The sequence below is a fragment of the Strix uralensis genome, chromosome 37 (genome assembly GCF_047716275.1).
Source record: "Strix uralensis isolate ZFMK-TIS-50842 chromosome 37, bStrUra1, whole genome shotgun sequence".
Taxonomy (NCBI): Eukaryota; Metazoa; Chordata; class Aves; order Strigiformes; family Strigidae; genus Strix; species Strix uralensis.
In genome coordinates, this window is record NC_134008.1 from 783219 (window position 1) to 811078 (window position 27860).

The 27860-nt window shown below is 47.3% G+C and overlaps 1 protein-coding gene across 1 annotated transcript; it reads right to left on the minus strand.

The window, feature by feature from the left end:
* Positions 1-578: 578 nt before the first annotated feature.
* LOC141937085 (E3 ubiquitin-protein ligase RBBP6-like) lies at positions 579-24769 on the minus strand. The gene is made up of 11 exons (XM_074854486.1): positions 24720-24769; positions 22783-22982; positions 19728-19824; positions 19061-19097; positions 17929-17973; positions 15519-15607; positions 15304-15400; positions 14323-14462; positions 13237-13412; positions 12386-12489; positions 579-755 (listed from the first exon to the last, which is right to left on the minus strand). The coding sequence occupies exons 1-11, from the start codon at positions 24767-24769 to the stop codon at positions 579-581; spliced, it is 1212 nt and encodes a 403-aa protein (XP_074710587.1).
* Between the last annotated feature and the right edge of the window lie 3091 nt (positions 24770-27860).

The window sequence follows — 27860 nt, forward strand, 5'->3', positions numbered from 1 at the left end:
AGGAGAGCTGCGGGGATCGCTGGGACGTGGGAGATGGACACGCGTGCTGACGTCAGGAGTGCGGGATTTGCTTGGGCCAGAAAAGCAAGTGGGAGAAGAGTGGGGTGACTGCTGTAAATGCAGAAGAGGGAAATAACACTTAGGGAGAACAGTTACTAAGACTGAAGGGTGTGGGCACCAGAAAAAATGTGTAATGCCTGGCCCTGAGTAACTTTAAGCTGCAAACTGGAAGAAAACTCTTTAATGCTTAGAAGATTTGGGTTCTGCAAGAGCCTTCCAAGGGAAATAAAGAAAGGAGGAAGCAACCAGCCAACCCCTGACTGCTCACTATGGAGCTCAGTCACCTTTTGATGGGCCTGGAGATCTCTTCCAGTCTCTCCTTCCTCCAAATTAACTGCCTCTGCGGGCATTGCCTTTCAAGATACGTGTTCCCTCTTCACTTTTTAATTGCTCTGACGTCTTCTTGTTTGAAACACTGAACTGTTGCTGATCAAGTATTTTGATGGCAAGAAGCGCTATGCTGACAGGATCGTTTCACTTGTGAGTTGTGCTTAGGTACCAATTCACATAATGTGGTTTCATATAGCAAGAATTACACTTTTTAACCAGTTAACGAGCACGGGAAGGACTTTAGCATGTTTGAACTCCTCTCCCGTTACCGCTGGCGTTGATGCAGATCCCTTGTGTGCAGAGTTCTGCTGTGGAGAGCCTGGGGTGAGGATCCCCGTTACACGGTACCGGTCTGAGGGGTTCATCTCGGATGTTAAAACAATTGCGCTTAGCATCAGTTTGGGTTAGAAAAAAGTTTAAAGGCTTCTGAATTCAATGTTTACACACCCTAGGGTCCTACAGTGGCAAACTAAGATTGCTGTCTTTGGGTTGTTTCAGCAGTGCAGGATTTGGCCATTTCCTTTATAAGAAAACCCAGTAACTGTCCATCTAAAACTCTGCCATGTAATTCAGGGTAGGACTGAATGCTGTCAATGTAAATCTTATAGGAAGGACTACCTCTAGAAGTGTTACTTCCTTCTGCAAATTAAAATAAAGAATAGCTCTTACCATTTTGAAAAAAAAAAACCCAACCAACCAAACAAAAAACAAAAAAACCCAAGAAGAACTTGTTCACAAGAGCAGAAGCCAAAGCATTTGGATAGAGCGGACATGTTCTTGCTACCAGCATTGCCCAGGAAACCCCACCATGAAATCCCAGCAGGTTGCAGTAAATGCCATGACCTAGAGCGGACACACTGGAGTTAGCCTGCAGCTTTCCAATACCCAAGGATATCCCTTCAAATTTGCAGCACCAACTTCACAATCTATAGAATACTCAGTACACTTCAGCCTCCAAGGCAGTTGTTATTGCAGTGCGATGAGGCCAAAACTGTTGGTCCTTAACAGTGATGAGAAGAAGAATCATTACCACACCACTCCCCAAAATACTGCTACTCTGAAATTTGCCTACACTGCTACAGCTACTGCTTCACTCCAACTTCCCTTAAGACAAAATTTCTGCCATTCTTCTAGTACCTGCTCTAGCCACATGCACAAACAATACTTTCTTATTCCTTATGGATCAAGCTTTTATACTTCACTTGGCTTTTTTACCATCTGTAGTCAGGTTCCTGATAAGCAATAAAGCACCTTGTCTTGCAGGCACTCCCCTCTTCTCCCCACTCTACCCCCATTAAAAAACACACCCACTCTACCCCATGGACAGACCTTGAATCTAAACTAAAAAACTGGCTTTTGCTTGAAAACTGTCATTTAAATGGCTCTCCATGGCTGAAGTACTTCTAATGGTCTTATCTTTTCAGCATGAGGTGCCTCTGAAAAGCTTAAAGATTACAAACAACCACCTTACTCACGTTTTGCCCACAGTTTAATCGCACGGAGCGTGAGCCAGAAGTTCTCCTCACTTGGCACTAGATGTAGCATTTCATCGGTAACTCTAAGAGAAAAGTTGAAGGACAGAAGTTCCTAGTAACAGGTACAGGTCTGGTTTATGCTACGCTGGATCAATAGCTTACAGTTTATCGTTCAAATCTATGAAAACAAGTTTGGATTACTCGCTTTGTAGTACGTTAAAAATTACAGATTACACATAACATTCCGTATCCCTACAGGTAACTGGTGCCCTCAACAGCTTTGTCATAGTTTATAGACTACCGCCAACCATTTTTAATAAGGCCTTTCTAGAGGATTCCGACAGCCAGGTTTCTTCAACAGCCAGGAACAATTAAACCAGTCACTGTTAAACAGCGAGCAAGTTAGGCTTTGGGTATTTTAAATATCTTCCTTTTTTTTATGAACTACCACACATTCTCCTCTATCAAGTGCTCCACCTATTCATCTGAAGCAGTCTCTGTGGCAACGTGGAACGGTGCACACACCCTGATCCAAGAAACATGAAATACAGGTCTATCTAAACACACAGCTCCTTGAAACATCTAAATTTACACCCACTTGCCACGTCCTCGGATCTCAAGTACACAGGAGATCAGCTTATGCATCTCGTACAGAAACTGGAGTTGTGTCATGTGCATTCTAGACCAACTTCAGTAACACTTTCTTCTTAAAGATGTGTAAATACGCTCACCATTTAAGCTTCATACACACCTCCTATCCAGGCTTCTCAGCTGCCAGTCATCTCCGAGATCAAGCTTATCAGAAACAGTTTGCACAGACGGTCTTGCAAACACCAGATCAATCTTAAGAGGAAAAAAAGTGCCAACCGTGAGTTAGAATGCTGCACTGTTTGTGAACAGCACACCAGTGGGGGACAGTTAGTCAAGTCTAAAAAGAGTGGTTAACATTTGTATTTAGAACTATGTGACTATAGATACATCTCCCAAGAGATTTATTTGCCAAAAAACTCAAGAAAATTGCTAGAAGTTCCATATTTTATTTACAAAACCCTTCATTTACCCCCTTTCTTTTTAAGAGAACTTTACAAAACCCCCTTTCCTTTTAAGCTAGGGAAAGGAAGGGGGTTTTAAGTTGAAAAAGATTACTCTAAACTTAGAATTTCCATTAAAAGGGAAGTTAAAATTAATTACAGAATTAAGACGTAAGTTCAGTCACCTCAGCTGTACTTCAGCAAGGGAGAGAGCATCTTCTCTATGCAGTAAGCCCTTTTGATCCTGAAGCGTCTGGTTCATAGCACAGTCTGAGGCAAGAAAGTTATTCTGTGAATGTCTGCACCAGACAAAGGCCACAAGAAGGTCACGGAACAAGTGACTTCATGAGAGTGGTACCAAGCAGTGACTTGCTTAGGTACTACAGCACGCAGGTCTGCAGTCACCGTATAAGAGGCAGTCAAGATACAAGGATTCCTGCAGCTGACAAACCCAGGCAGGAGTCTCGTGAGTACTTTTACTTGCCATTTTCCAGATTGCTTGTCTCACGATCACTTCATTTTTGATTTGCAACAAAGCATTTAGTCTGCTGACACGATTCACACCGTGAACTACCCCATACGCATCCCTCTGTAGAAAGCCAGCTTGTCAGAGCTGGGAGGAGTCAGCAAGGGCACTGCCTCTGCTCCCACTCTGCACAGTCCCTGGCAGATAAGTGCCGTTCCAGCAGGCTCCCCCGCTCTAAGCACAGGGCAGAAAGGGTTGTCTCTGATGCCCCCCCACCTGCCAAGCTTCCTGGGGGCTTATTTTCCTATCAGCTCCCATTTGACTGCAGCCTCTTCTCCTGGGATCGGCTGTGGTCAGGCCATTTAATTACAGTTTCCTAAATACACTCTAAGGTACCAATAACCTTGTAAAACAGCATGGTCACAGCTCCCTGGAGAAGTTCTCCTGTTCCAAAGCAAGAAAAAAAGCAAAACGCTTACCTCAAAGCCATCAAACTCAAACTTGACAACTGGTACAGACGCATCTTCCACTGCCTGTAAAGGAGCAGATAACTGTGTAAGAAAATATTTTTTGCTACTTTCATGTTCTTCTTAAACTGTGATAAACTACAGAATTTACACTGCTAAACTACTTAGTATAATGACCGAGTTGCTTCCAAACCAAAAATAAATGTTAGTAAGTTACAAGCAGTATGGCACTAGTACGGTCTAATACCGGCTTTAGAAAGTTCCTTAGCCAAGAGATTCAGAGGCTGATCCTGTGCTGTAATGAACCAGCCGTGCACAACGAGCCGTCAGTGTCAGTGCTGGTAAGGCACTTCCCTTGGCCGTGAGGAAGAAAAGTCAGAGATTTCGGTAGCTATCTTACCACTGGTTAACATCCAGAGAAATCGAAAAAGTTCTGTCCACATCCGACAGCATGCACTAGCCTCCCTTATTTTGATTTTCTACCGTGCCTGAGGGGCTGTCAGATACCTTATGGGACAGTTTTCAGTGCTGCAGACCCCTTGTCAGAACTGTGCCGCAGCCCACTGAGAGTCTGTTCTCAGGGGACAGTCATCCCAGCAAAGGCTCATTCGCTGGGCACATGAAGTCTGTCCAAATGTCTGCACGAGGAAGACCAGGCTAAGAGGAACACTTCTCAGGAGCTCAGTGTCACAGGCGAGGTGCGCAATACATCACCCGGGGGTGATTTTACAAAGCAGTTTGCACGTTCACAGCGCAGCCCCTACTCACTTGATGTCAAGCTGACAGCGTGCGTCCCTTCCGCAACGTCTGGGGCTGAGTGGCCAGAGAGGAACAGGACCAGGGCAGAATGAACTAGAGGTTCTAAAGTGCATCCAGAGGGACACCACGGCAAAGGCGCTGACAGAAGCCTTTCCACATCACCTTCAACTGCCTTAGATTTCAGGCTGCCCCTTCCTCTTCCTGCCCCTTACTAGACCTAAGATTAAGGCAAGGCTCCTAGGGACAACCTTGTTTTCTGATACAGCTGACACATTCTGAAACCACGGGCAGGGGAGAAGTGTACTGATACAAGGAAATGATCACCTGCTTTGCACCTTATTTACTTATAGCAACTTATAGCAACTTATAATGATTTCTGAATATTGCTTGATAATCCTGCTTGCCCTTTACCCCCCAAGACCCCAAATATCTCCCCAGGACCCTACCAGCCCACCCCCAGGACTCCCCTAAGCCCCATTAGCCCCCCCCAGGAGACGCCCAGTACCCCAATAACACTCCCCAACAACCAAGACCCTCCCCCAGACCCCAATGCCTCCCCCAAGACACCCCCAGGACCCCAATACCTCCCCCAGAACCCCCTCCAGGATGTCCCCAATCCCCCCACCTCAGACACCAATATCTCCCTCAAGACCCCCCCCCGAGGACCCCAATAACCCTCCCAAACCCCTCCAGGACACCCCCCACCCCGACTCCATTACATTCCCTCTAGGAACCAAATACACCCCCCAGGACCCCAATAACCCCCACAACTCCCACAGAACCCCAATAACACCCCCCCAATAATCCCCCTGGGTCCCCAATCCCCCCTCACGGCACAGGCAGGAGTGTGGGCAGGTGCTGGGCGGGACAACGTGCTGGAGCCCCCCCGGGGGCCCCCCTGGCCCCCACAGGGCCTACTTCCTGCCGACAGTCTGCCAGGGCTCCATGGTCTGCAGTGAGGCGGCCTAGGCAGGAGGTCCTCCAGCTCTCTGGGGTCTGCACTGAGGGATGATACATGCAGAGATTTGGTTCACCCAGCAAGTGGGAATTCCTCCTTTTAAAACACTCGCTTTGTTCTGGATGGCTGAAGGAATTTTTCTCCTGCAAAGGTGGCACCAGCCCCAGCACCAGCCCCAGCACCAGCACCAGTGGTGGTGTCCCCGGCCTAGCAGTGGGTGAGCGCAGGGGCTGGGGCCGATTTCCCTGGAGGGGGTGGTGGGATCGCCGGGGAAGGGAAAGCTTTGGTCTAAAAACCCAAACTGTTTCATGGTTCTGAATTGTGGATTTGTTGTCACAGTTGGGGCTGTTCAGACGTTCTGATGTGTGACTGTGCTTGTCCTTTTACCTTGAACTTGGTGGGTTTTGCTGTCTGTAAGGGTCTGTTGTGTCTGCGGGGTTTATCTGTCAGGTTACCCCAGGGAAAGTGAATTTTAGCCCTTTATTTTTACTTCAAGTGTGAAAGCAGTGACGCATTTAATATTTTCTGCTCTCTGTGGTGCTTTGGGCTGGGTGGGTTCAGTCCGATGAAACCCCTCAGAGTGGTGCTTCAGAGGGTGCCAGTCACCAGAGCCAAGAGGTGCTGATCAGAGACCGGCATTAAGCCCGAGGGCGAGAGCTGGCCCAGGCGGGCTCTTGCCTTCGGGCTGTGGGACAGTTTTTCCCAGCTCGGAGGTGCTGGGAGAGATGTGGGGGGTGAGCAGGGGGGTGTGCTGGAGCCCAGCCCCTTTGCAGAGCCCTGCTGCTCCTCTGGCTTTCTGGACAAAGTTCAGTTTCTGTGCTGAGCTTCTAATTTGCACCTTTGCCAAAAGACAAATCCTGTTTGTTTCAAGCTGCAACGACCTGCTCCGCTTTCAGAAAAGTATCTCTTGACATCTGCAGGCAGAGCAGAAGTCTCACACAATGAAGGTACAAGAAGTGACTGAAAAGCAATTAAAGGACAAGTTTCTGTGTGCTGGGATCCTGGGAGTGCTTCTGGTTGGGAAATCCGGCAGCACCACTTGCTCTGAGCCTGCAAACAGCCGGCAGAGCTCCTGCCGTGGGTGGCACTGCTTCAGCCTCCCCCGTCAGCTGCTCCTTCACCTCCACCTCTCTGCTCTGCACCAGCTCTGCAGAAAATAGTCGCTTTTCACTGCCTGTGGCTGTGGATTGCTGTAAACGTGATGTAACCGGTTGCCACTTTGTTTCTTTGCAAGCTTGTCCCGCCCAATGTGCTGTCAGTCTGCAGATCGTCACCTCGTTCCTAGGTCAGTGTTGGGGCTTCTCCTGGGGTCTCCTGTGCATCTTCTTAAATGTTGACAAAATGCCCGTGTGGAAATAGAATTAATCATCAGAATAATTGATAAGGATGAATTCATCAAGATTTAAACAAAATAATCTGTCCAGAATACCTGTGTAGTTCATCTTGCCTGTTTTTTCTTCCTGTCACCTTCAAGCTCCTGTTCAGTTCTGCTGTGCCCTGCATCTCTGCTCGTTCTCATCCCGATTTCATGTAGCCAGGCAGACCGACTTCCTCCTCCTCCTTTTCCCTGGTTTTGTCCCTGTGAAATCTCTTTTCTGTAACTGCCTGGTCTTTGTGGAAACACATTTAAAAACTGCTCTCGCAGGTTCCCCCCTTTCAGGAGGTGCCTGTGGCTGCAGGGATGCCGTGTGAAGCAGGTGGGACAGCGCTGACCCGACCAGTCCGAGAGGATCCTGACAGCACGGCTGGGCTGCAGATGTGGCTGCAGGTACTGCGGGGAGATGCTGGGTGTCTGGGTGGGCTGACCTGGCTGGTTTGGTGGTTTTGAGGGCGCTGTACTCTCTGCGCCAGCTGCTGATAAGGTGTTTTCTGTGGGCAGGGCTGGTGGCCCATCAGTCTGTGTTCTCAGAGATGAGCCCACAGGAGTCCCTCGCTGGGGCTTGGCTGCAGAGAGCTCTGTGGTGTCTTGACAGTGTTTGACATTTCCCAGACAATGCTTAAACCTGCCAGTTGACTCTATTTAACACTCTCCTCTGTAAGAGCCTTCCAGCGGGGATGCCTATCAACTCTGGCTTTCCCTTCAAAGAACTGTTCTGAACTGATTGGACAGTGTCTCCTGTCACTAGACAGCAGTCCCTCTGGCTGATTGTAAACAAATGGTGCTGATGGGCTCTGAAGGAAGGTTCATTGGTCCTGTCCAGAGGAAGGTTTAAATCTTTTTGAAAAGTGTTTTCTAACATTGCTGAACTGTGTTAGCAAAACAAATTTGCTTGTCCTGGCCACTCCGCTAACTGCTTTCAGGGGCACATTCTCTTTCCACTGAAGTCAAACCCAAAACTCTACTGTAGTGTTCCAGGCATCAAGATTTAACTTTCAGTGTTTCCAACACTTGTCCGTTGTCAAAGAGAAACATCTGAGAACTGTGTTTCCTCCTCAGTGTCTACTCTGACATCTAAAAGAGTGAACACAACTCGAGGTATTTGCTGGATAGCTGCCAACGTATCAGAGGTGCATAAACTCAGTCCCAAACTTAATTCTTAATATAAATCAAAATCATTTGTATATTACAGCAGTTATGAAGTAGAAATTCAACCCTCAGAGCAGAGGTGGGTTTTATTTCTCTGTCGCTGAAGCTGAAGTTGGGAGGCAGTGAGAAACAAGGGAATTTTGTGAACACAGGATATCCAACCATATTGAGTAATTAGGCAATCAGATTATTCCTTACATTTCCTTGGCCCAGTGCAGGTGTCTCTTGGAATGCCTCTAGAATGATCCAAAAGGGTAGTATCCCAGAAGAACAAGCACAGGACAATCCTCAAGAATTTTTTTCTTTACAGACTGACCATCAATTTGAGTGTACTGACATTCCAGAAACATTGGTTATTGTCTAGCTGATTTCCAGTGATGTATTTCTATAAGAAATGTGTAATTCAGGGTTTTTATAAAACTGAAATATATTTTAAAAATAGGGTTTCTTAATAAAACACACACTTATTTTAGTTGAATTATATAATTGACTTCTTTAAATATAATCACTGGAATATTAAGCCATGATTGAAAAATCCAAAGCCCTGCCGGTAACACCAGTTCAGGGCCAAAGCAAGCGCACAGACCCAGATTTGCTGGTGGCCTGGACAGGCTGCAAGGCACTCGGGAAAGCCAGCAAGAGGATTCCCTTCCACCACCTTCTGTGTGCCTGCAAAGGACAAGTGTTTGGATTGTTTTGCTGGATGTGGCAAGAATGCTTGTTCAGGGCCAAAGCGTGCGCAGAGCCCCAGGTTTGCTGTTGGGCTGGAGAGGCTGCAAAGCGCTCAGGAAAGCCAGGCGGAGAATACCCTACTCTCACGGACACAGGATTTCTTAAAACAAGCCCATTTATTGGATTTTGAGATGCAGAGGCTATACGAAGATGCAGAGGCTGCGTGGGAAGCGGGGACCTGGCTTCTGTTCGGCTCGTCACGGGGCAGAGGAGGAAGCACAGCACGTACTCCGGCAGGTGCTCCCCGGGGATGCAGGAGTGCCTCGCTGGCGGATCCCCCACAGTGCCCAGCTCTGGTGGAAGACGTGCCCGAGGGGTGGTCTCAGGGGCACCAGCAGCAGGCGGTTGGTGATGTTGTTCTTGGGGGTGCTCAGGTGTTCGTAGGTGCTGCCCCATCCCTAGGCTGGATGCATCCCTGTCAGAAAGGACTTCTTGGGAAGGGCTTGGCAGATGCAGCGGGGGTCCCCACTCGAGGGTTGGCTTGACCCAAGGTGTCATTGGGGTCTGCTTTGCCCTCCCAGTCATCGTCCTCTCCCTCCTCCTCAGCATCGCTGGAGCTTCCCCGCTGGCTGCCGCTGTCACAGTCAGCGCTCCTCCGCCTGCGCAGCCAGTAGAGCTCAAGGAGCAGGAGCAGGGTTTCGGCAGAGGCCCAAAACCACCAGTGCTGGCAGACAGCAAGGCGCACGCCTTCCGAAGTGAGGCCGCGTGACTCCTGGCTCCTCTGCTCCATCTGCTCCAATGAAATTCCTAGGAAAGCCACCAGTTTGCAGTCCAGGTTAACGTCTCCCCGTGTACCCACAGGAGATAAACAAAAGAGGAGGTGAATACAATTTCTCTCCCATATCTCCTCCCAAGAGCTTTGAGGGAACGGTTACACTCAGAACAGGGAGACACAGAAAACCCAGGCACTAGACCTCTTCAGGTTCTGGCCTCCTCACGGCTGTCAGGAGGTGAAGGGTGTCACTGCAGAGAAGCTTCAGTGAAAGAGACACCTGCTCCTCAGCTACTGCTGCCAAATTGTAACTCTCAGTCAACTGTAATCTCTGCCGTAGCTGAGCTAGTACCCTACATAGAGAACTCCTCTCCCTGCTAATCCCTGGAATCATCCCATCCACCTGGAGAGGGCAGTGGAGATCCTCCTGATTCCTCTAGCCAGCCTGCTCCTCCATTAAGGACATGTAAAGCAGTTACCTGGAAAAGGAACGCCTGCGCTCCTTTGGAGTCTTTTTAGATTCCATCCGCTCCTGAACCATGTGTAAACTCATCGAGTCTGGACTTTTTCTTTTCCCTGTTAAGATAAGTTTGACCTTTATTACAATTACAGCTTGACCTTTATCACAAAAAGACACCAAGAAACAAAACATGGCCAGTATGAGAAAATGCAGACTGCTTGCAGATGCAAAGGTGGACATGCTATTTAAGCAAAACCAGTTTAGAATTCCTACAAGTCTTAGGGAAAGTTTTAGGATGACATTTGTCTTGTTTTAGTTTTGCATGTTTGCCGTCTGCACCCAGAAAGTCTATTGGAGCAAACACTCTGTCATTTTTGCGGATGTCAGATGCACTCGAGTGTAACTGCCGTCCGACAGGCCATCGAAACACAAACATGAAAACCAGCCCAACTTCATTGAGCCAAACCCCCACTCTTCTTTAAGTCTCGTTGTGCTCTGTCAAACTCCTCCCTAGACAAGGGAGGCCAAAGGCATCCTGCTTGTGTCAGAAATCACAGCAGGACCAGGGGAGCGACGGTCCCCCTGCCCTCGGCTCTGGTGAGGCCGCTCCTCGAATACCGTGTTCAGTTTTGGGCCCCTCACTACAAGTCAGACACTGAGGGGCTGGAGCGCGTCCAGAGAAGGGCAACGAAGGTGGTGAAGGGTCTAGAGAGCAAGTCCTGTGAGGAGCGGCTGAGGGAACTGGGGGTGTTTAGCCTGGAGAGAAGGAGGCTGCGGGGAGACCTCATCACCCTCTACAACTACCCAAAAGGACGTTGTAGCAAGGTGGGTGTTGGTCTCTTTTCCCCAGTAACAAGCGATAGGAGGAGAAGCAGCGGCCTCCAGTTGCACCAGGGGAGGTTTAGATCAGCTATTGGGGAACACTTCTCCACTGAAAGGGTTGTCAGCATTGGAACAGGCTGCCCAAGGAGGTGGTTGTAATTATGATTGCCTCAGAAAGACTTCATTCTTCAGAGTCCTCTTTTCAATCATGTACTGGAGTTTTATTTTAAATAATCTTCCTGAGAGCACAGATCCCCTTTGTGAAGGCCAATTCAAATTAAGCCATTTAAAAATTAGTTACCACATGTATTCTCCACAACGATCTGTGCATACTTATTCCCTTATAAATCAGCTGTTGTGTCCGTTATGTGTTACGGCCTCGTTTAACAGGTTACAAGCAGCAATATATTGAATTTCTGTAGCATACTTACACTTCCCAGTCTGGTCTGCCACTTGCCGAGCGAATTTTGCCGGCTCTCACTGGATGACCTTTTGGCATGGGGAGAGAAAAAAAGTCCCTTTCAGTTTACCTGAAGATAATTTTTTTAAGCGAAATTTGTAAGGTACAGTTACTTACCGGTTGTGGGTATTGATCGTCCTCGGTAGCCCAGAAGACTCGGCAATGCTGGCTGTCTCAGTCCAGGAACCAGATAGCCCTTGTGAATCAGTGCAAACAGTTGGAAAATAAGCTCGACTAAAATACGAAAATCACTGCGTATGGTGGAAGAACACCTACCTTCTCCTCCCGCAAACCACGGATTGAGAGGGGGGAAGATTGAGGACGTCCCCTGGCAGCCACCAGCGCAGCAGGAGGGGTCAGAGCTGGTGGATGTGCTGGTGGCTGCTGCTGCTGCCGCCTCTGCTTACGGATCACCTGTGCATACCCAGTTCCATTTTTGAAGTTGTTCACAGCCTAGAGGCAGAAAAATATTTACAAAGAGGTAACATGAACCTTCAGCAGCTCAATGAACAAAAGCCTCCACAGAGTAGAATTACTTGTGTATTCCCGTAGATACTCTCCATCCTAAAATAAACCAACATACGGATATATTCAGATTAGATCTAAGGAAGAAATTCTTCCCTGTGAGGGTGGTGAGGCCCTGGCACAGGTTGCCCAGAGAAGCTGAGGCTGCCCCCTCCCTGGAAGGGTTCAAGGCCAGGTTGGACGGGGCTTTGGGCCACCTGGGCTAGTGGAAGGTGTCCCTGCCTGTGGCAGGGGGGTTGGACTGGATGGGCTTTAAGGTCCCTTCCAAGCCAAACCCTTCGGTGATACATGAACGCATCCCATTAAACACTGGTGTTAATGACTGGTAACTCAGACTATCTGTACGTAAAGCACTCCAGTGTTAACACTGAATTTGAAACTGAGGCAATCCTGTTGAACACAAGTGTGACCTGAATTTGCCAGATTGTCGCTCAAGAGTTGTCAGCTTCTGTAACAACAGGGAATGTATTTGCAAAGTAAATTTAGCCTTATTCCATTTAGCCTTGTTTAAGGAGGTGTACATTAATATTTTCTTCCCTTTCAGCTAACTGACTGACTAGACTTTTCTTACAAACAGTTTATCTAAAAGTCACTGCATTACCTGGCGTAGGCACTTGTTGGCAACTAAAGTGTCGGGAGAAACACCTGCCTGATGACATGTTGGGCATGTATGTTCCTCAGAGTCCAGTAATGCCGTTCTAATACCTGGGTATAATCAGAATCATCAAAATAGGTTTTAGCTAAACTAAGGACATTGTCTGGGTTCTAATCAATTATAAAGGCCTGTAGATGGTTAATGGGTGAATATGGTTCCGAACTGAGAGCATGAAGCTATAAATGTTCAGCAGTGTAAAAAATTTCTAGTATGCAGGAAATAGCTGCCCAGTTTTGCTATTTCACTATTGTAACGTTTGAAGATGTAGAGCAGGCCGTGCCTTGATGTTCTGACTAGTCTGTTCTCCACTGTCCAGCACAGTGAGAAGTCACCAACCTCAAGGCTCATGAATAAGACACATCTCCAAAAACCATTAGTAGGTTCAAGTTCTGACGGTTTTAACCAACTCTCCCGTGGAGAAGAATGTGGATTAAATGCCTAACGAGCCATTTGCTGCAGACCACAGTAAGTCACCAGCGTTGGCTCTGTAGTTTTGTATGAGAGAAAGGACTGTGCACAAACTCAATGCATTTGATAACTAACACTGTAATCAGCTGCAGCATTACGCACTCTTCTCGTACTCATCCTTCTGCATGGAAAGAGGATTTAACTAGGTGCATAAAAAGGGAAAAAAGCCTTCTGCCTTTGTTTTTTCCTTTCTACAAGAAGAGTCCTTTCCTACTCGGGGTACACTTAAGTATTAAACAGAGCTGGTAACAAAGGAATCTTATGATCTTTCTGCTGTCAGAAGATCAGGTGTGATGTTTTGAATTAGCAAACATGGCAGTAACACTTACATTCGTCACAGTAACTGTTTCTACAGCAGGGAATAATGACTGCATCAGCCATGATTTCTTTACAAATGGAACATAACAGCTCCTCCGGAATAGGATCGTCTGAGGAAAGGGAGGAAGAGGATGGCTCCTCTGGTAAAAAGGGAGGCTTTTCCTTCTTTCCTCTGGCATAAGCTTCCCTGGAGGGGGGATGGGGAAGGAAAAAGAAAAAAAGTCAAAGATGGATAAAGGAGAACTTCCCCAAGCTTTGGATTTTATCCAATGAAGACAGTAGGTGTCATTCTCACTCCACATTAGCCTTCAAAAATACAGACATTTAGTTTAAACTACTTTTCTATAGCCAGAGTGCTAGAAAAGGGAGGGGGGAACAATTTTCCTTCTGCAGAACTCTTCCATTCATTGGATCAACTAAGAAATTAGCTCAGACTAGAGAAATCATTTTCTGACAGCTAGACACCAGGTGAAATGAACCCCACCTCTCCTTTGCCAGAGGGTAAATGTCAATCGCAGGCTCAGGACAAAGTCAGTCTCTGTGTAATTGTGTTTTATAAATGGAAGAAGTCTATGTTACAGCTTCTGCAAAAGGAGAGCCATGACGGAAGAACAGAGCTGCTACCGAGTGCATTTTAAAACAGCCACTCTTGTCAGCACACAGCAGGATTTTCTTAGTTTACAGCAACAGGTAAACATCCCTCTGCTTCACACATGGGATCTGATAAATGTCAGAGGCAGAGGGAATCTCAGTCCAACAGCTGTTTGTTAAATTCTGCAAGAAGCCTTAGCAAGATAAAACAGAAGCAAAAGGAGCTTTCAAAAAGAATGACGCCACTGTAAACACGACTGAAATGTTTTGCAGAAATACGGATTCTTAGCATACCACAAGCTTAACCAGCGTTCAGGGGCGTGAGCAGCAGGACTGCCCTATTTTAATATTAGAAATCATCACAGGTTTTAAGGTTAAGATACAATGACAGTGCTTCTTGCCCCGTAATTACAGATGCTGGCCAGCTTGGTGGCATTGCCACTCAGACACTGACACGTGGCTTCTCTCCTTCACTTTTTGGTCAGACCAGCTAATTCCATACTCACGCATTAATAATTGGTATTGCATATCTTCCAGTCTTCGTCAGCATAGCGCCCTTGGTATTGGGATCTTCCACCTCCACCATGAAACTCCTGGGAATTCCTGTGCACTTTTTAAGTCTGGGAACAGACTGAAAATTACTGTCCTGTTAAGAAAAGAAATGCAGACATAGCTCATCTTAAGACCCACACTTAAAACGACATTTCAACCACGATTTTAAGCAGGAAAGGCCTTTAATCCTCTCCTTTTACCTAGCCTAAGCGTTGCTCGACCGAAATACTCTTTTTCCTAAATGAATATAGCCAGGATGCTCCAAAGGCTCGAGCAGTGTTCTGAACGCCGTCGACATTCTTTGGCTCAACTTCAGGGTCCTTAAGGGTGAAATATCCCTCAGCTCCCCATCCCCTCAGAGGAGAGGCACAAACCCCCTCCTCCTCCAAAGCGCAGTTCAGAGGGAGAGCTTAATGCAGGGCTCTGGATCGGCCACTGGGGACACTGATATTCACCACCTACAGGTGAAGGTTGAATTCAGAGCTGATGCACGTACGTTCAGTGAGTAACGTTAAATGGCCTGAATACTCAACCAGAGACTTGTGTAATTATAACACGCAAATATTCAATAGATGGGGTCAAGAGAAACGGCATCTTTTTCTACAAAATACTAAAAACTGCAAACTGTCATTAAAAAGAGTTGAGATGAGAAAAATTTGCAGTAACATTGAAATATATAAAAATATACATTAAAGCTCATAGAGAAAGATCTATGGACATATACAAGGGCTATGACCTCGAAGAAAGAAAATTTCCCATTGAAAATTCCAGCTTTCCCTGGAATTTTGAAGGGCTTTGCACCACTGCCATAGAACCTCTGTATTTCAGCCCAAGAGAAACAATTCCTAACAGGGGTATTCATGTAACTGCTGCGTAACTGCCAAGGTAAAACAAGTGAAAAACCAAGTGACACCAGAAGCCCCTCACAATCTTACCCCATTTGTCGGGCAGTTCTTTCTATAGTGCCCAGGTTTTCCACAGCGAAAGCAAGTATAGGATGGTGGAGGTGGACCCAAGGGTTTCTTCACGTAACTAAAAGGTTTTCGGGAAAAAAAGAAAATGGTATGTATGCGTCTCTCTTGTTCCAACAACCATCTCTACAATGTTTCCATAGTCTTCAAAGAACAGGTAGGACTTTGCCAACACTTACTTGATTGGATCGTACTGACGGCAAGACTGGATCATCATAGCTCGTATTTTATCTTCCTCGGAAGCGTTGGCTTCAGCCAGATTGCCGGTCTGTTTAACAGGTAATTATTGGACACGCACATTAGAAACACATTTAAGCTCCCCCAGCCAAAGACTCACCCAGCCCTGTAAAAAGCAGCCCAGCAGTAGCTGAGGTTGCAGGAAAGCAGCTGCTTCTATGAGCCAGAGTTGTCCCAGAGATGTTCTGGGGAGCCCTTACGCCATCACATGGTGTCTCTGTGCCCGTTAACCTGCTTGGAAGGAGCATTCTTGGGCACTCAAAACCCGAGGCTCTGTTTGTACCTTACTTAAAGACTTGTGTAACCAATCCAAATGTCTTCCAAGCAGACTGAAGCTCTGCGTAGAAAAAATTACATTATCCAGTATTTTTAAATGGATTCCTGAGCTCCAGATTATTTGAAGGAGAAAATCTCCGCTGTACATTTAATGGAGATGTATGCAAGTATCAGTGTTTACACTTTGCAGCATTAAAAGGACACACAACTTAAGAGTCAGGGAAGTTGCTTTTGCTCACCGAAATTCAGCTTCAGACACAGAAGCATTAAGAGGAATCAAGCTTTTTATAATTCCTCAGCAAGACAAAAGATTCTTTCCAGCAGAAATTGGACCATGGTGTGCTGTAGGCAGCCCAAACTGCATGTCCCTGCCTACTCACTTCTTCACGGTAAGTGATTTAACTACGGTCAGCACAACCTGCAGATTTTTTCCTGTTTGCTGTGCCCTTCTAACACACAAATTGTAATAGAAACCTTACGCAGAACTAGACCTTCAAATTATCAAAGCCAGCTGATTTTTTGTAAGTAGCATTTGTTCAAATGTTCTCATTACACACTAGTCCAGATCCCAGCAGGGTCTAAGGGAGGGATGTAAAGGATACGGACCTCCAAGCACCCATCATTCAGAGCAACCACTCATGGGTTTGATTTTATATGCAAAAGCTACCCACTAGTTTCAACAGTTTATGAAACGGTTGTTTTATAGACACAACAGTAACATAATCCAGACCGACATCTATGAAACCCCTTCCGTTACCATTTACAGAAAACTTTACAGATACTTGACCAATTTGTTTAAACCCAGACAGTTTACAAGACACATCCAAACCCCACAAACCATTACTAGGCACAGACCATAATTCAAATACGGAATTTCCTACAAGGTAATAACAAAGCAGAAAACTTGTCAACACATTGCCTCCAAGCCAAGCCCGTCTGCACTGAGGAGGTTGGAGTATAACAGTTTGGAGCTGCTTTACGTTACATTCCTGCATTTTTCTGAAATACCTACATTTTCTCAAAAGCTTGAATGTGTACAGCACTTGGACAGTTTTTCACATTTTAGAGTCAAACTTCACATGAGTTTTTACAGAACCAACAATTTCTTCTGGTGACTACCTTCCAAAGTAACTGTTGGGGTTTTTTCCCCAAATGTACACAATTTAATTCTGCAGTCAGAGAGGGAAGAGGAGAGTGGGAAGAGATTTCTCCAACTCCAGCCTTTATTTTCAGAAGAAAGAACTAGCCCCTCTGCACGAGGCCCTGCCTTCTCTATTCTCTAAGACCAGTAATTTGACAGGCTCACACTACGCCTTTTCACAAAGTGCAACCACTAGTGCTTTCCCAGACAAAGTGACACATTGTTGAGCAAAAAATGCAAGCAGTTCCATAGCAAACCATGGCATTACAGCAGCTTCAGAAGGCCACCTCTGCTAATACACTGCACTAACACATTGGTATATTCCTGCAAACAATTAGGCACATTTACACAATTTACAGTCTGCGTTCAAACCAATTAGGGTGTGTTGTCCACTCTCCATAGACTACAAGTTATGAAACTGTGCAGCATTCAGAGAGTGGCTCTATAACTGCAGTGACTAGAAACTCAACAGTAGCCACGCAATTGTCCGTGTTACACAAACGCTTCTATTTTGGCTGTTGCACGCCCCTGCCCCCCCCCCCGAAATGTCCATAACTTGCAGCCAGTTAAATTCTTCTGTGAAAATTGTGTCGGTCTCCAACACAAAATTAACAAAAGGTCTGAGAAACAGTAAACAGGTCCTGAAGTGCTGCTTCTTTATGTCTTGAAGATGAGCAATAGTGCAACATTGTGTTGAGGGACTCCCCTTCTGTCCTCCCAAACTGGGAACTACTCTTTACAGGGTGCTACGGAAATATACACACATTCTAAAGTTAAAACCAATACTGTAAATTATTAAAAATTAAGTTTTGTTCACATTACAGCAGTTATCCAGTTATACATCACCGTACAAGACTTAAAAATATGAAGCCAGTGGGGTTTTTTGTTGTTGGTGGTGGGGTTTTTTTAAGTCTTTGACAAGAATATACACATACCTTAATGAGCTGGGCCAGAGGAGTGGGTGCAGAAGAGTCCTCAATCTGTTCACAAAAAATTAAACACATATTCAAGTTGTACAATCAAAACATAGCAAAAGTTAACCTCTACTGTAGTCTGAAAGTCTGCACTCTATCCTCCGAGTGTCACGGACAGAGACATGTCCAACCTAATGTAAGTGTATTGGTTCAAAACAAAGTCCAAACCTATGACAGCTTCAGAGGGCCAACGTGGTTCATGAGAAGCCGCTAAACTCGGTGCGCTGGGCTTTAGATATTTGCATTTGCAGACAAACTATGAAACTAAACCGTTTCATCGGATAAAACGGAAAGATCAAATGCAGAACTTAGGAAGGCCACTTCAGGTAGCAACAACATTTAAACTCACAGCAATCCGTTAGAGACCTTTAAGTACTCAGAGGAGGCCAAACAATAGCACTTCAGTTATACAGCTTTAGGAACAAATACCCAAGTATTTCAGGACACGAAAAGGAATCTTTTAGCTGCACAGAACTGTCCTCAAAACGTATGGGGTACGTTGATTTTGGGATTTGTTTGAACCGCCAAGTCAAAAGTAAGAAACAGTACCAAGTAGAACAACAATGGTTTCTCAGTGGGTTTTGATAACATCTTCCCAAACTGTTAGGCAAAGAAAGTATTTCAAAACAAAAGCTAAGTGATACAATGTGAAAATGGAAAAAATGCACTCCAAACAATTTTAATTGCAAGAAACAAAGAGCACACGACAGCCTATACAAACATACTAGCTCTAGACAGACAGATGTAGAACACAGCACCAATTGAATTGTGCAAACCTTGAACCTACCTGATCTAAAACCAATCCTACATTATCTGTACAGCACAAAGTCATTCAGGAAATATTCCAGCATATTCAATATGAAACACAATGCATCACTAGGCACAAATACCAATATTCACATTAGAACTGTGCAAATGGTGGCATTACTCAGTTTTCACTGTGCTGGGAATCAAATACATGGTCTCTACAACATATACTATGTCTTGCTGCAGAACAGATTAAGTTCATGTTTGGGAGATTAATACGAGGCTACGTTGTTTAGAATTAAGTGCAATGTGTAGAAACAAAGTGTGAGATTGTGTTTTTACATACCGCTTTTGGTGTTCCACTCACTGGCTCGGTTCGAGTTCTAGAGGAAGAAATAAAGATGATGAGAACTTAGAACAAAGCACTTGTACCCAACCAAAAGCAGTGAAAACAGATTATAAAACCTGAACATCAAGACATTATATTCTGATAGTCTAGTGAACGTGGAAATGTATTTGTATACATAAACTGTTCTCTCTTGGCACATTCAGTGCAACTAAAAAAAAAAAAAATCCCATTTCTAGTTTGTCAGCAATTACTGTCCGACTTACAGCTCTAGAACACAACAGTGCCAGAGGAAGTCCTCAGATATTTTGTCTCTGCTGTGTAAGTATCAAAACGATGAAGTCTGTGCTACAGCTTTGTGCTCTTACATAATCAACCATCCAAACAGCGACCTTTGTCTTTCAGTCTTTCCTCTGTAGCCAGTATGCCAGAAAGCCAGATCTGAGGCATAAGAATACCTGCCATATCCCACCCCGCCTCCCCCAAATGCAAGACACAGTCAAACACTGACAGACTCTTCTGAGAGGGGAACATGCGTATCTCTCTTTACTGTAAAAGCAATAAAAAGAAGAAAGATACACTCCGAATGCCTCTGTAAACTAATCTCCATACAAAAAGTTAACACACTGCAACCCCTCACAGACTACAATGCTTTATGGGTACTTACATAAATCGTGTTTTGCTGGTAGTTTTGACTCTAACAGGGACTCTTCTAACAATCACCGAGGAGTTCTTAGGAATCAGGGTGTTATCATCTGTGTATTCTGAAAACAACACCAATACAGAAGAAAACATTAGTCAGTTCGTAAGAATGTATATTAATATGTCATTACATAGCACTTGAGAGAACCCCTTCACAGGCATAAAAGCAAAATTTTGTATGTGACATGGCACTCCTGTCGTCTCAACACACTAACAGAACCTTTCAAGAAGTCTTCAGGTTTGAGAATCAAACACCAGCAGCAAAACCTTTTCCATTCTTTTCAAACAGTTTGGATGCCAGCAGCAAAATGGTCTCAGAGGTCACTAAAGGAGAGTCTGCTCATGCGTGAGGTTCTTTCCTGACCTAGCTCAAGTTGCTTTTGCTTCTGTTAGGCTACAAACCCGAGAGATCTTTGGAGAGGAACAAACCACAGCAAAGTCTCACCTGCGTAAACCAGATTCTAAAGTCTGACCAGCTTACCCTGCAACAAAGCAGGCGCTCGGCTAAAGCATGCAAACTCTGCGCCGCTGCTTTCCGAGCTGTTCCCTCAAAACGATTCCCCTGTGCTGCGAGTGCTGGGGACTGACAGAACACAGAAGAGAGCCGCCAGCTCTCTGCTTCTCGGGGCTTCATCCATCGACAGCCACACTGTCAGCTGCTCAGGGCTGTACATGCGAATGCAAACGGAACTGGCAGTGCTGGAGTTTGGATCACAGGAACCTGAGGGGTTTTTTGAGCTTGCTTTCACACGTAGGGCAGAACTGGCTCCAACTAAAGTGGTGTCTCCTCTCTTAAGCTAATCATCTAGTTTGAATAAGCCAAAGGGACGTGAATTCTTTCAATTCACTTTTTGCAGAGCAGAGAGACTCAAATGAAATTAATTACGAAGACAAGTCTTCTGAAAAGCCTTTTGAAACCAGAGTGTGCCTGAAGGTCTCCATGCTTTGCCTTGGCTTCACCGTGTTCGTCTTTTGAAGAGGAGGAGCTACCTGAGACACTTTGACTGAGTGAGCCTCAAATGTGAAGATCTCCCATGAGTGAGTCTCACATGTAAAGATGTCTCCATGAGAATGGTTTATATATTGTACTTGCACAAGCTGGATACGACTAAATGTTTTAAAGCACTATCAGCAGCCATGCCCTGTAATCTGCCTACAGTTTTAACTATTAAAAGCCGTTACCTATGGAGGCCGAATCAGAACAATGGCCCGAAAGCCAAAGTTGCTGTGAAAGTACTACTAATGACAAAACCCAAAGCTTTTACAGAAGTCATACCCTGAAACCAACGCCTAGAGCTCTGCTCAAATGGGGAATCTCACCATTGCACAGCCACCTGTCAGGAAAGGCCTGAGATGGGACTTTTTGATGTCGGAGGAGCTCAAAGAGCACTGAGGCTGACAAGCAACGGGGAGATGATGGCAGCTGCAGCTCTGGAAGCCCAAAGCAGCTGTTTCCACCTGCTGAACGGAGTCATACAGAGTGTTCTTTCTGGTCCAGATCACAAACCACTGGACTGAGATTTCAGAGGCACAGGATAAGTAACAGTGGCTCCACAAAAAGGCAGGAGTTTGCTACGCCTGTGCCCAGCTGAGGGTTGTGGTAGGTCTGCAGAGGATTGCAGGTGGCAGCACCTCTCCTCGAGGGAGGCTGTGTATATGAGGACAGCAACCAGTGCACTTATTCGCCAATTCTGCAAGCCTGCAGAGGTCAGGTGGAACAGGCACAAGAGGTGTATGATGCAAAAAGAGGAATGGGTCCTCTTTTTGTATTTTATGACAATTCGTTGACCATTAGAAGCATTGACATCTGCCTTCTGAATAGACTGTCCTTGCATGAGATATATACAGACAGAGAGAGGGATGCTTGTTTTCAATCCACTTGTGAAGTGCACAGGGAGGAGACCTCCAGCCATCTAATACCAGACTGATAGAAAAATGGATTCCCCTTAAAAGTCAATCAGTACACATTGAAATGGATCAACTGAAAACTGAAGAGTGACAATAACCTGGTGAAGTAAAGGCTTTATTTGCACAGGACACTTATCAGGGCACATATTTGTATGTGGGACTTGAAGCATCCCACCAGCTGGGTCACTGAGGCAGAGAATTTGTGGAAGAGGGTTCACAAACAGCGGAGTGCGCTGCCGAGGTAGTTCTGTGAAGGGACCTGACACCTGTTGGCTTTCATACATTTATTTTTCCTTCACGTCAATCAATTGAGTTCATTTTGGTGATGAAATCTGTGTCAATGATGAAATCTGGTGAAGTCAAACAATGTAGCCTTAAAAGTTAACTTTTTTGGTTTTAAATAGGAAAGGACTAAAGCTGGAGCATTAGTCCTGAAGTCCCTGGAAATTTCTGTTTGCTCCCTTTGAATTTAACAGCTGCCAGCTTAGTCTAACAGCTCTCAGACAAAACTGGCATCTGCCAGCAGGAGCCTGTTCCCCGCAGGCAGCAACATCCCGTGTAGCTGCGGGGCCTTGGCAACTACCAGTGTCACTCTGCCTCGCCACGACTCCACATCTGCAGATTGAGCAGCGACATCACGCTCAACAGGGCTACTTTTCACACTTGTCCAAGCAGAGCTCCAACAGAAATGTTCAACAAAGCTGGAGCCAACACCATTGTTGATTCCCACTCCCTTCTAGCACAAAACTTGTTTTACTGCCAGTGATGGCCGGTAAGTGGCTACTGGGCTTTTGCAAGCACTTAGACGTTGCACATGGACCACGTAGTCTCCTACGCCCAGCTCCGTGTCCAACAACAGATCGGAACGGCTCTGTGAGGTCCCCACACAAGCCACAGCTACCGATGGTGGCCGAATCGCACCGTCCCTTCGCACCCCACTGAATCGCTGGCGCCACTTGCCCTCTCGGTTCCCCGCACGCCGGCGGGACGGGCCCCAGGCTGACTCACGCCACGTGGGGACAAGCCACAGAGAGCAGAGTGTGGCTCCCGCAGGCCGTGGCCGCCGCCAGCCGGGCAGTGCCCGAGGCCCCGTGCCCGCCGCCCCCACGCACCTTCTCCGGTCTGGGCGTTGGATATCTGCAGCTCGCAGTTGGTCACCTTCAGCTTGTGGCGGCCCATGATCTGGCGCTTCAGGTCGCCCAGGGAGATGTTGAGGCCGCTGAAGGTGACCGTGTCGTACTGCAGCAGGGAGAAGAACTTGTAATGCACGCACGGCGTGGCTGATGTTCCACTCACTGGTTCGGTTCGAGTTCTAGAAGAAGAAATAAAGGTGATGAGAACTTAGAACAAAGCACTTGTACCCAACCAAAAGCAGTGAAAACAGATTATAAAACCTAAACGTCAAAACATTACGTTCTGATATGTTCATTATGTTCTGACGGTAAGGACTTTGTGAGTCCCAGCTGGGAATGGCCTAACAGGCCCATGTGGGCCTAGGACTCAAAAGATGGTGCAAGTCCATCACAGAGAATGGGATTTTGCCATCTCCGTGCCAGTACAGGCATCCAGAAGGTAACTGCTGCCTTTATGACACTATTCAGCAAAAATGTTTGTTTTGTTTGGTGCTTCCAAGCTTACGCCAAGCGAATACGGCCAGTGGGTTCCTCTCTCTCTGAGGGCCATCTATTCAGAAGATGAAAAGCCAGGAAAACAATCCCCCGTCTCCGCAAAAGGAGGCTGGTGCTGTGTGAGGAGCCAGGGCTCTGACACGTGTACATTGACCCTCCTGCTCCGAGGGGGAGCCGCTGCCCACGGCTGGGCCACCCGCTGCCCCGCGCTGCGCCTCAGGGACTTCACCTCGAGGAACTGCTCTGGCTTCCACAGTTATTAACCTCAGCTACTACTGCCGTGCTTGTCAGAAACCATGCCGGCACACAACTACTGAACAAAACTGACCCGAGTCAGCAGGCGACATTTGGATGGGGCTTTGGAGCCCAACAACAATTAATTGGTGTCTTCCAAGCCCACCAAACCCTTAAGCACACGTACCGTTTTACTCAGGTGATAACCACGGGAGGGAGAGGCCACAGTCTCTCCAAATCACCTCGTATCTTTGCTGAAAAATCTGCAGGACCCCTTCAGCCCTGGCCATCTGACCTCAGTGAGACCACCGCTCACCTTGCCCCACGGACACACCGCTCACATTCACCTGGGTTTTGTTTCAAAAGCTTCACACTACTTCCTTTACTCTTTGTCTCACCTGACTGTTGAACCTTTGTCTACCCTCACTGTTTGGCTGCTCTGAAACTCACAACCTGCAGCTCTGAAGCCAGACAACAACAAGGGGAAGGCCTGAGGCCAGCGGCCCCGCTCCCACCACACGCCGTCACCACGGCGCAGGGGCCCGGGATGTGCAGAGGAGCCGGGTTCAAGGTGCCGACCTGCGCCCAACGGCTCCCTCCAGCCAAACCCCTCACCCAGAACCACCGCTCCGCCCGCGTCGAGCGCCGGGAAACACCTTCAGGGCTTCCAGCTGTTTGCAGTGCTCAATTCCACATCGTTATTCTTACAGAATTGAAAGGCCAGGGGCCGTGAAACGAGCGCAGCCACCCAGTTCACCCAGTTCACGCACAAGGGGTGACCCCGACTGCACCATGGCCCCCGTGGCCCCCCTGCTGCCAACTCCTGGGACCGCGTGGGAGGGACAGCGACCGGCCCGGCCTCTGGACCCTCCCCACTCTCCCCGGAGCCTGCGCGGACCGGCCCTGGGCCCTCCGGAGACCCCCTTGAGCCCCTCCTGGGCCCCAGAGCCCACCCAGACCGGCCCTGGGCCCTCCGGAGTCCTCCCAGAGTGATCCTGGGCCCTCCGGAGCCCCCCTGAGCCCCCCATCTGGAGCCCCCCAAGCCCATCCCCGGGCCCCCCAGAGACCCCCCCGGCCCCGCTCACAACGGCGGCTGGCAGCTCAGGTCAAAGGGCTGGCGCTCTGCGCGCGGCGAGGGGCTGCCCTGCCGAGGAGCCTGTCGGGTCTGGCTCTGGCTCTGTCCTCACCTGGGAGCTGCTGGTGGCACTGGTCGCCGTGTCCTGATGCTGCTCGCCATGGTCGTGATGCTGCTTGCCGTCTCCTCCTCCTCCCTGATTGCCTCCTCCTCACTGATCACCTCCTCCTCCTCCTCCTCAGTAATTGCCTCCTCCTCACTACTCGCCTCCTCCTCCTCAGTAATTGCCTCCTCCTCACTACTCGCCTCCTCCTCCTCCTCACTACTCGCCACCTCCTCACTACTCGCCTCCTCCTCCTCAAATGATCGCCGCTGCCCTGGCACTGCTGGTCGCATCCCGGGCATTATTAGGACACAATGGGGGCGGGGCTTCGCTCGGCCAATAGCAGCAGCGCTACTGCCCAGGTTGCTAGGAGCCAAATGGGGGCGGCGTTTCACTCAGCCAATAGCGGCAGTGCTGCCCTGGTTGCTAGGAAACCGGGCAGGGGCGGGGCTTCGCTCGGCCAATAGCAGCAGTGCTGCTGCCCAGGTTGCTAAGAGGCAAATGGGGGCGGCGTTTCACTCAGCCAATAGCGGCAGTGCTGCCCTGGTTGCCAGGAAACCGGGCAGGGGCGGGGCTTCGCTCAGCCAATAGCAGCAGTGCTGCTGCCCAGGTTGCTAGCAGCCGGATGGGGGCGGGGCTACGCTCGGCCAATGGCGGCAGTGCTGCCCGGCCTTCTTTCTGTCTTTGCTGACTGAAGAATCGCTGTGATGGACAAGGAGCCTGCTGAGGTCCTGACCAGACCGACCCTGACAAAGCCTGGCACTGCCACACAGTGAGAGAGCTGTAAACGTCATTCACAGCAAAAGCTGTGGGGACAGTCACGAATCATCTCCCATTCTGCAAGCCAAATTCTTGACTGTTTCCTCACCACTGCTGATTTAAGTGTAAATTGCTTCAAAATAACACTTAAAATTCCTAACTTTTCATACCAGTAAGTTCTTCGTGCCGTAAGAGAAACACTGTGCTGAGAAGGCACTATGAACATACAGCAATATTTACATATAGACATTTTGTCTTCCCTTCGATGAAGTTATTTTGTAATTTGAAACCTTAGCGGAAGGATTTTTGCTTTTCTCCTGATCAGACATTTAAGCGTCAGCCCCCTGCTACAGCTGCAGCAGAAGTATTCAAGCTGTTTCAGCACCAAATTAAACTTTCACTTTCCACTTGGCTGTTATTTTTTCCTTCCTCTTAATTTTTCTATTTAAACAAAGAGTTTAAGTATTTGCTTACCTGGGGAAAAAAAGTGCTATCCTTCTCCTGTTATGATAAGCTACTGATCTGAAGGGCAGAAGGCTGAGACCCCCACGAAGATATTTAGAAGAGTGGGAAGAATTTGAGAGTCATCAGTTGGATGTTCTTTGGCTGGCCAAAACTGAGGAGGGGGAAGAAGCCCTACAGGGAGCTCAAGGGAAGCACAAGAGAGCATCTGGGAGCCAGCAGCGTGATGGGGGCATGAGCCAGCGCTGCCCTGCCGTGTGTCAGGCACAGTGTTTTCAGCAAGGGCAGAGGAGAGTTAATGCCACTGACGAGAGCACAGCTCGTCTGACGTGGTGGCCCTGCTGGTCCTTCACGTACCGGAAAGATGAACTGTCCCTGGAAGAACTGGCGAGGAGAGCTGCGGGGATCGCTGGGACGTGGGAGATGGACACGCGTGCTGACGTCAGGAGTGCGGGATTTGCTTGGGCCAGAAAAGCAAGTGGGAGAAGAGTGGGGTGACTGCTGTAAATGCAGAAGAGGGAAATAACACTTAGGGAGAACAGTTACTAAGACTGAAGGGTGTGGGCACCAGAAAAAATGTGTAATGCCTGGCCCTGAGTAACTTTAAGCTGCAAACTGGAAGAAAACTCTTTAATGCTTAGAAGATTTGGGTTCTGCAAGAGCCTTCCAAGGGAAATAAAGAAAGGAGGAAGCAACCAGCCAACCCCTGACTGCTCACTATGGAGCTCAGTCACCTTTTGATGGGCCTGGAGATCTCTTCCAGTCTCTCCTTCCTCCAAATTAACTGCCTCTGCGGGCATTGCCTTTCAAGATACGTGTTCCCTCTTCACTTTTTAATTGCTCTGACGTCTTCTTGTTTGAAACACTGAACTGTTGCTGATCAAGTATTTTGATGGCAAGAAGCGCTATGCTGACAGGATCGTTTCACTTGTGAGTTGTGCTTAGGTACCAATTCACATAATGTGGTTTCATATAGCAAGAATTACACTTTTTAACCAGTTAACGAGCACGGGAAGGACTTTAGCATGTTTGAACTCCTCTCCCGTTACCGCTGGCGTTGATGCAGATCCCTTGTGTGCAGAGTTCTGCTGTGGAGAGCCTGGGGTGAGGATCCCCGTTACACGGTACCGGTCTGAGGGGTTCATCTCGGATGTTAAAACAATTGCGCTTAGCATCAGTTTGGGTTAGAAAAAAGTTTAAAGGCTTCTGAATTCAATGTTTACACACCCTAGGGTCCTACAGTGGCAAACTAAGATTGCTGTCTTTGGGTTGTTTCAGCAGTGCAGGATTTGGCCATTTCCTCTATAAGAAAACCCAGTAACTGTCCATCTAAAACTCTGCCATGTAATTCAGGGTAGGACTGAATGCTGTCAATGTAAATCTTATAGGAAGAACTACCTCTAGAAGTGTTACTTCCTTCTGCAAATTAAAATAAAGAATAGCTCTTACCATTTTGAAAAAAAAAAACCCAACCAACCAAACAAAAAACAAAAAAACCCAAGAAGAACTTGTTCACAAGAGCAGAAGCCAAAGCATTTGGATAGAGCGGACATGTTCTTGCTACCAGCATTGCCCAGGAAACCCCACCATGAAATCCCAGCAGGTTGCAGTAAATGCCATGACCTAGAGCGGACACACTGGAGTTAGCCTGCAGCTTTCCAATACCCAAGGATATCCCTTCAAATTTGCAGCACCAACTTCACAATCTATAGAATACTCAGTACACTTCAGCCTCCAAGGCAGTTGTTATTGCAGTGCGATGAGGCCAAAACTGTTGGTCCTTAACAGTGATGAGAAGAAGAATCATTACCACACCACTCCCCAAAATACTGCTACTCTGAAATTTGCCTACACTGCTACAGCTACTGCTTCACTCCAACTTCCCTTAAGACAAAATTTCTGCCATTCTTCTAGTACCTGCTCTAGCCA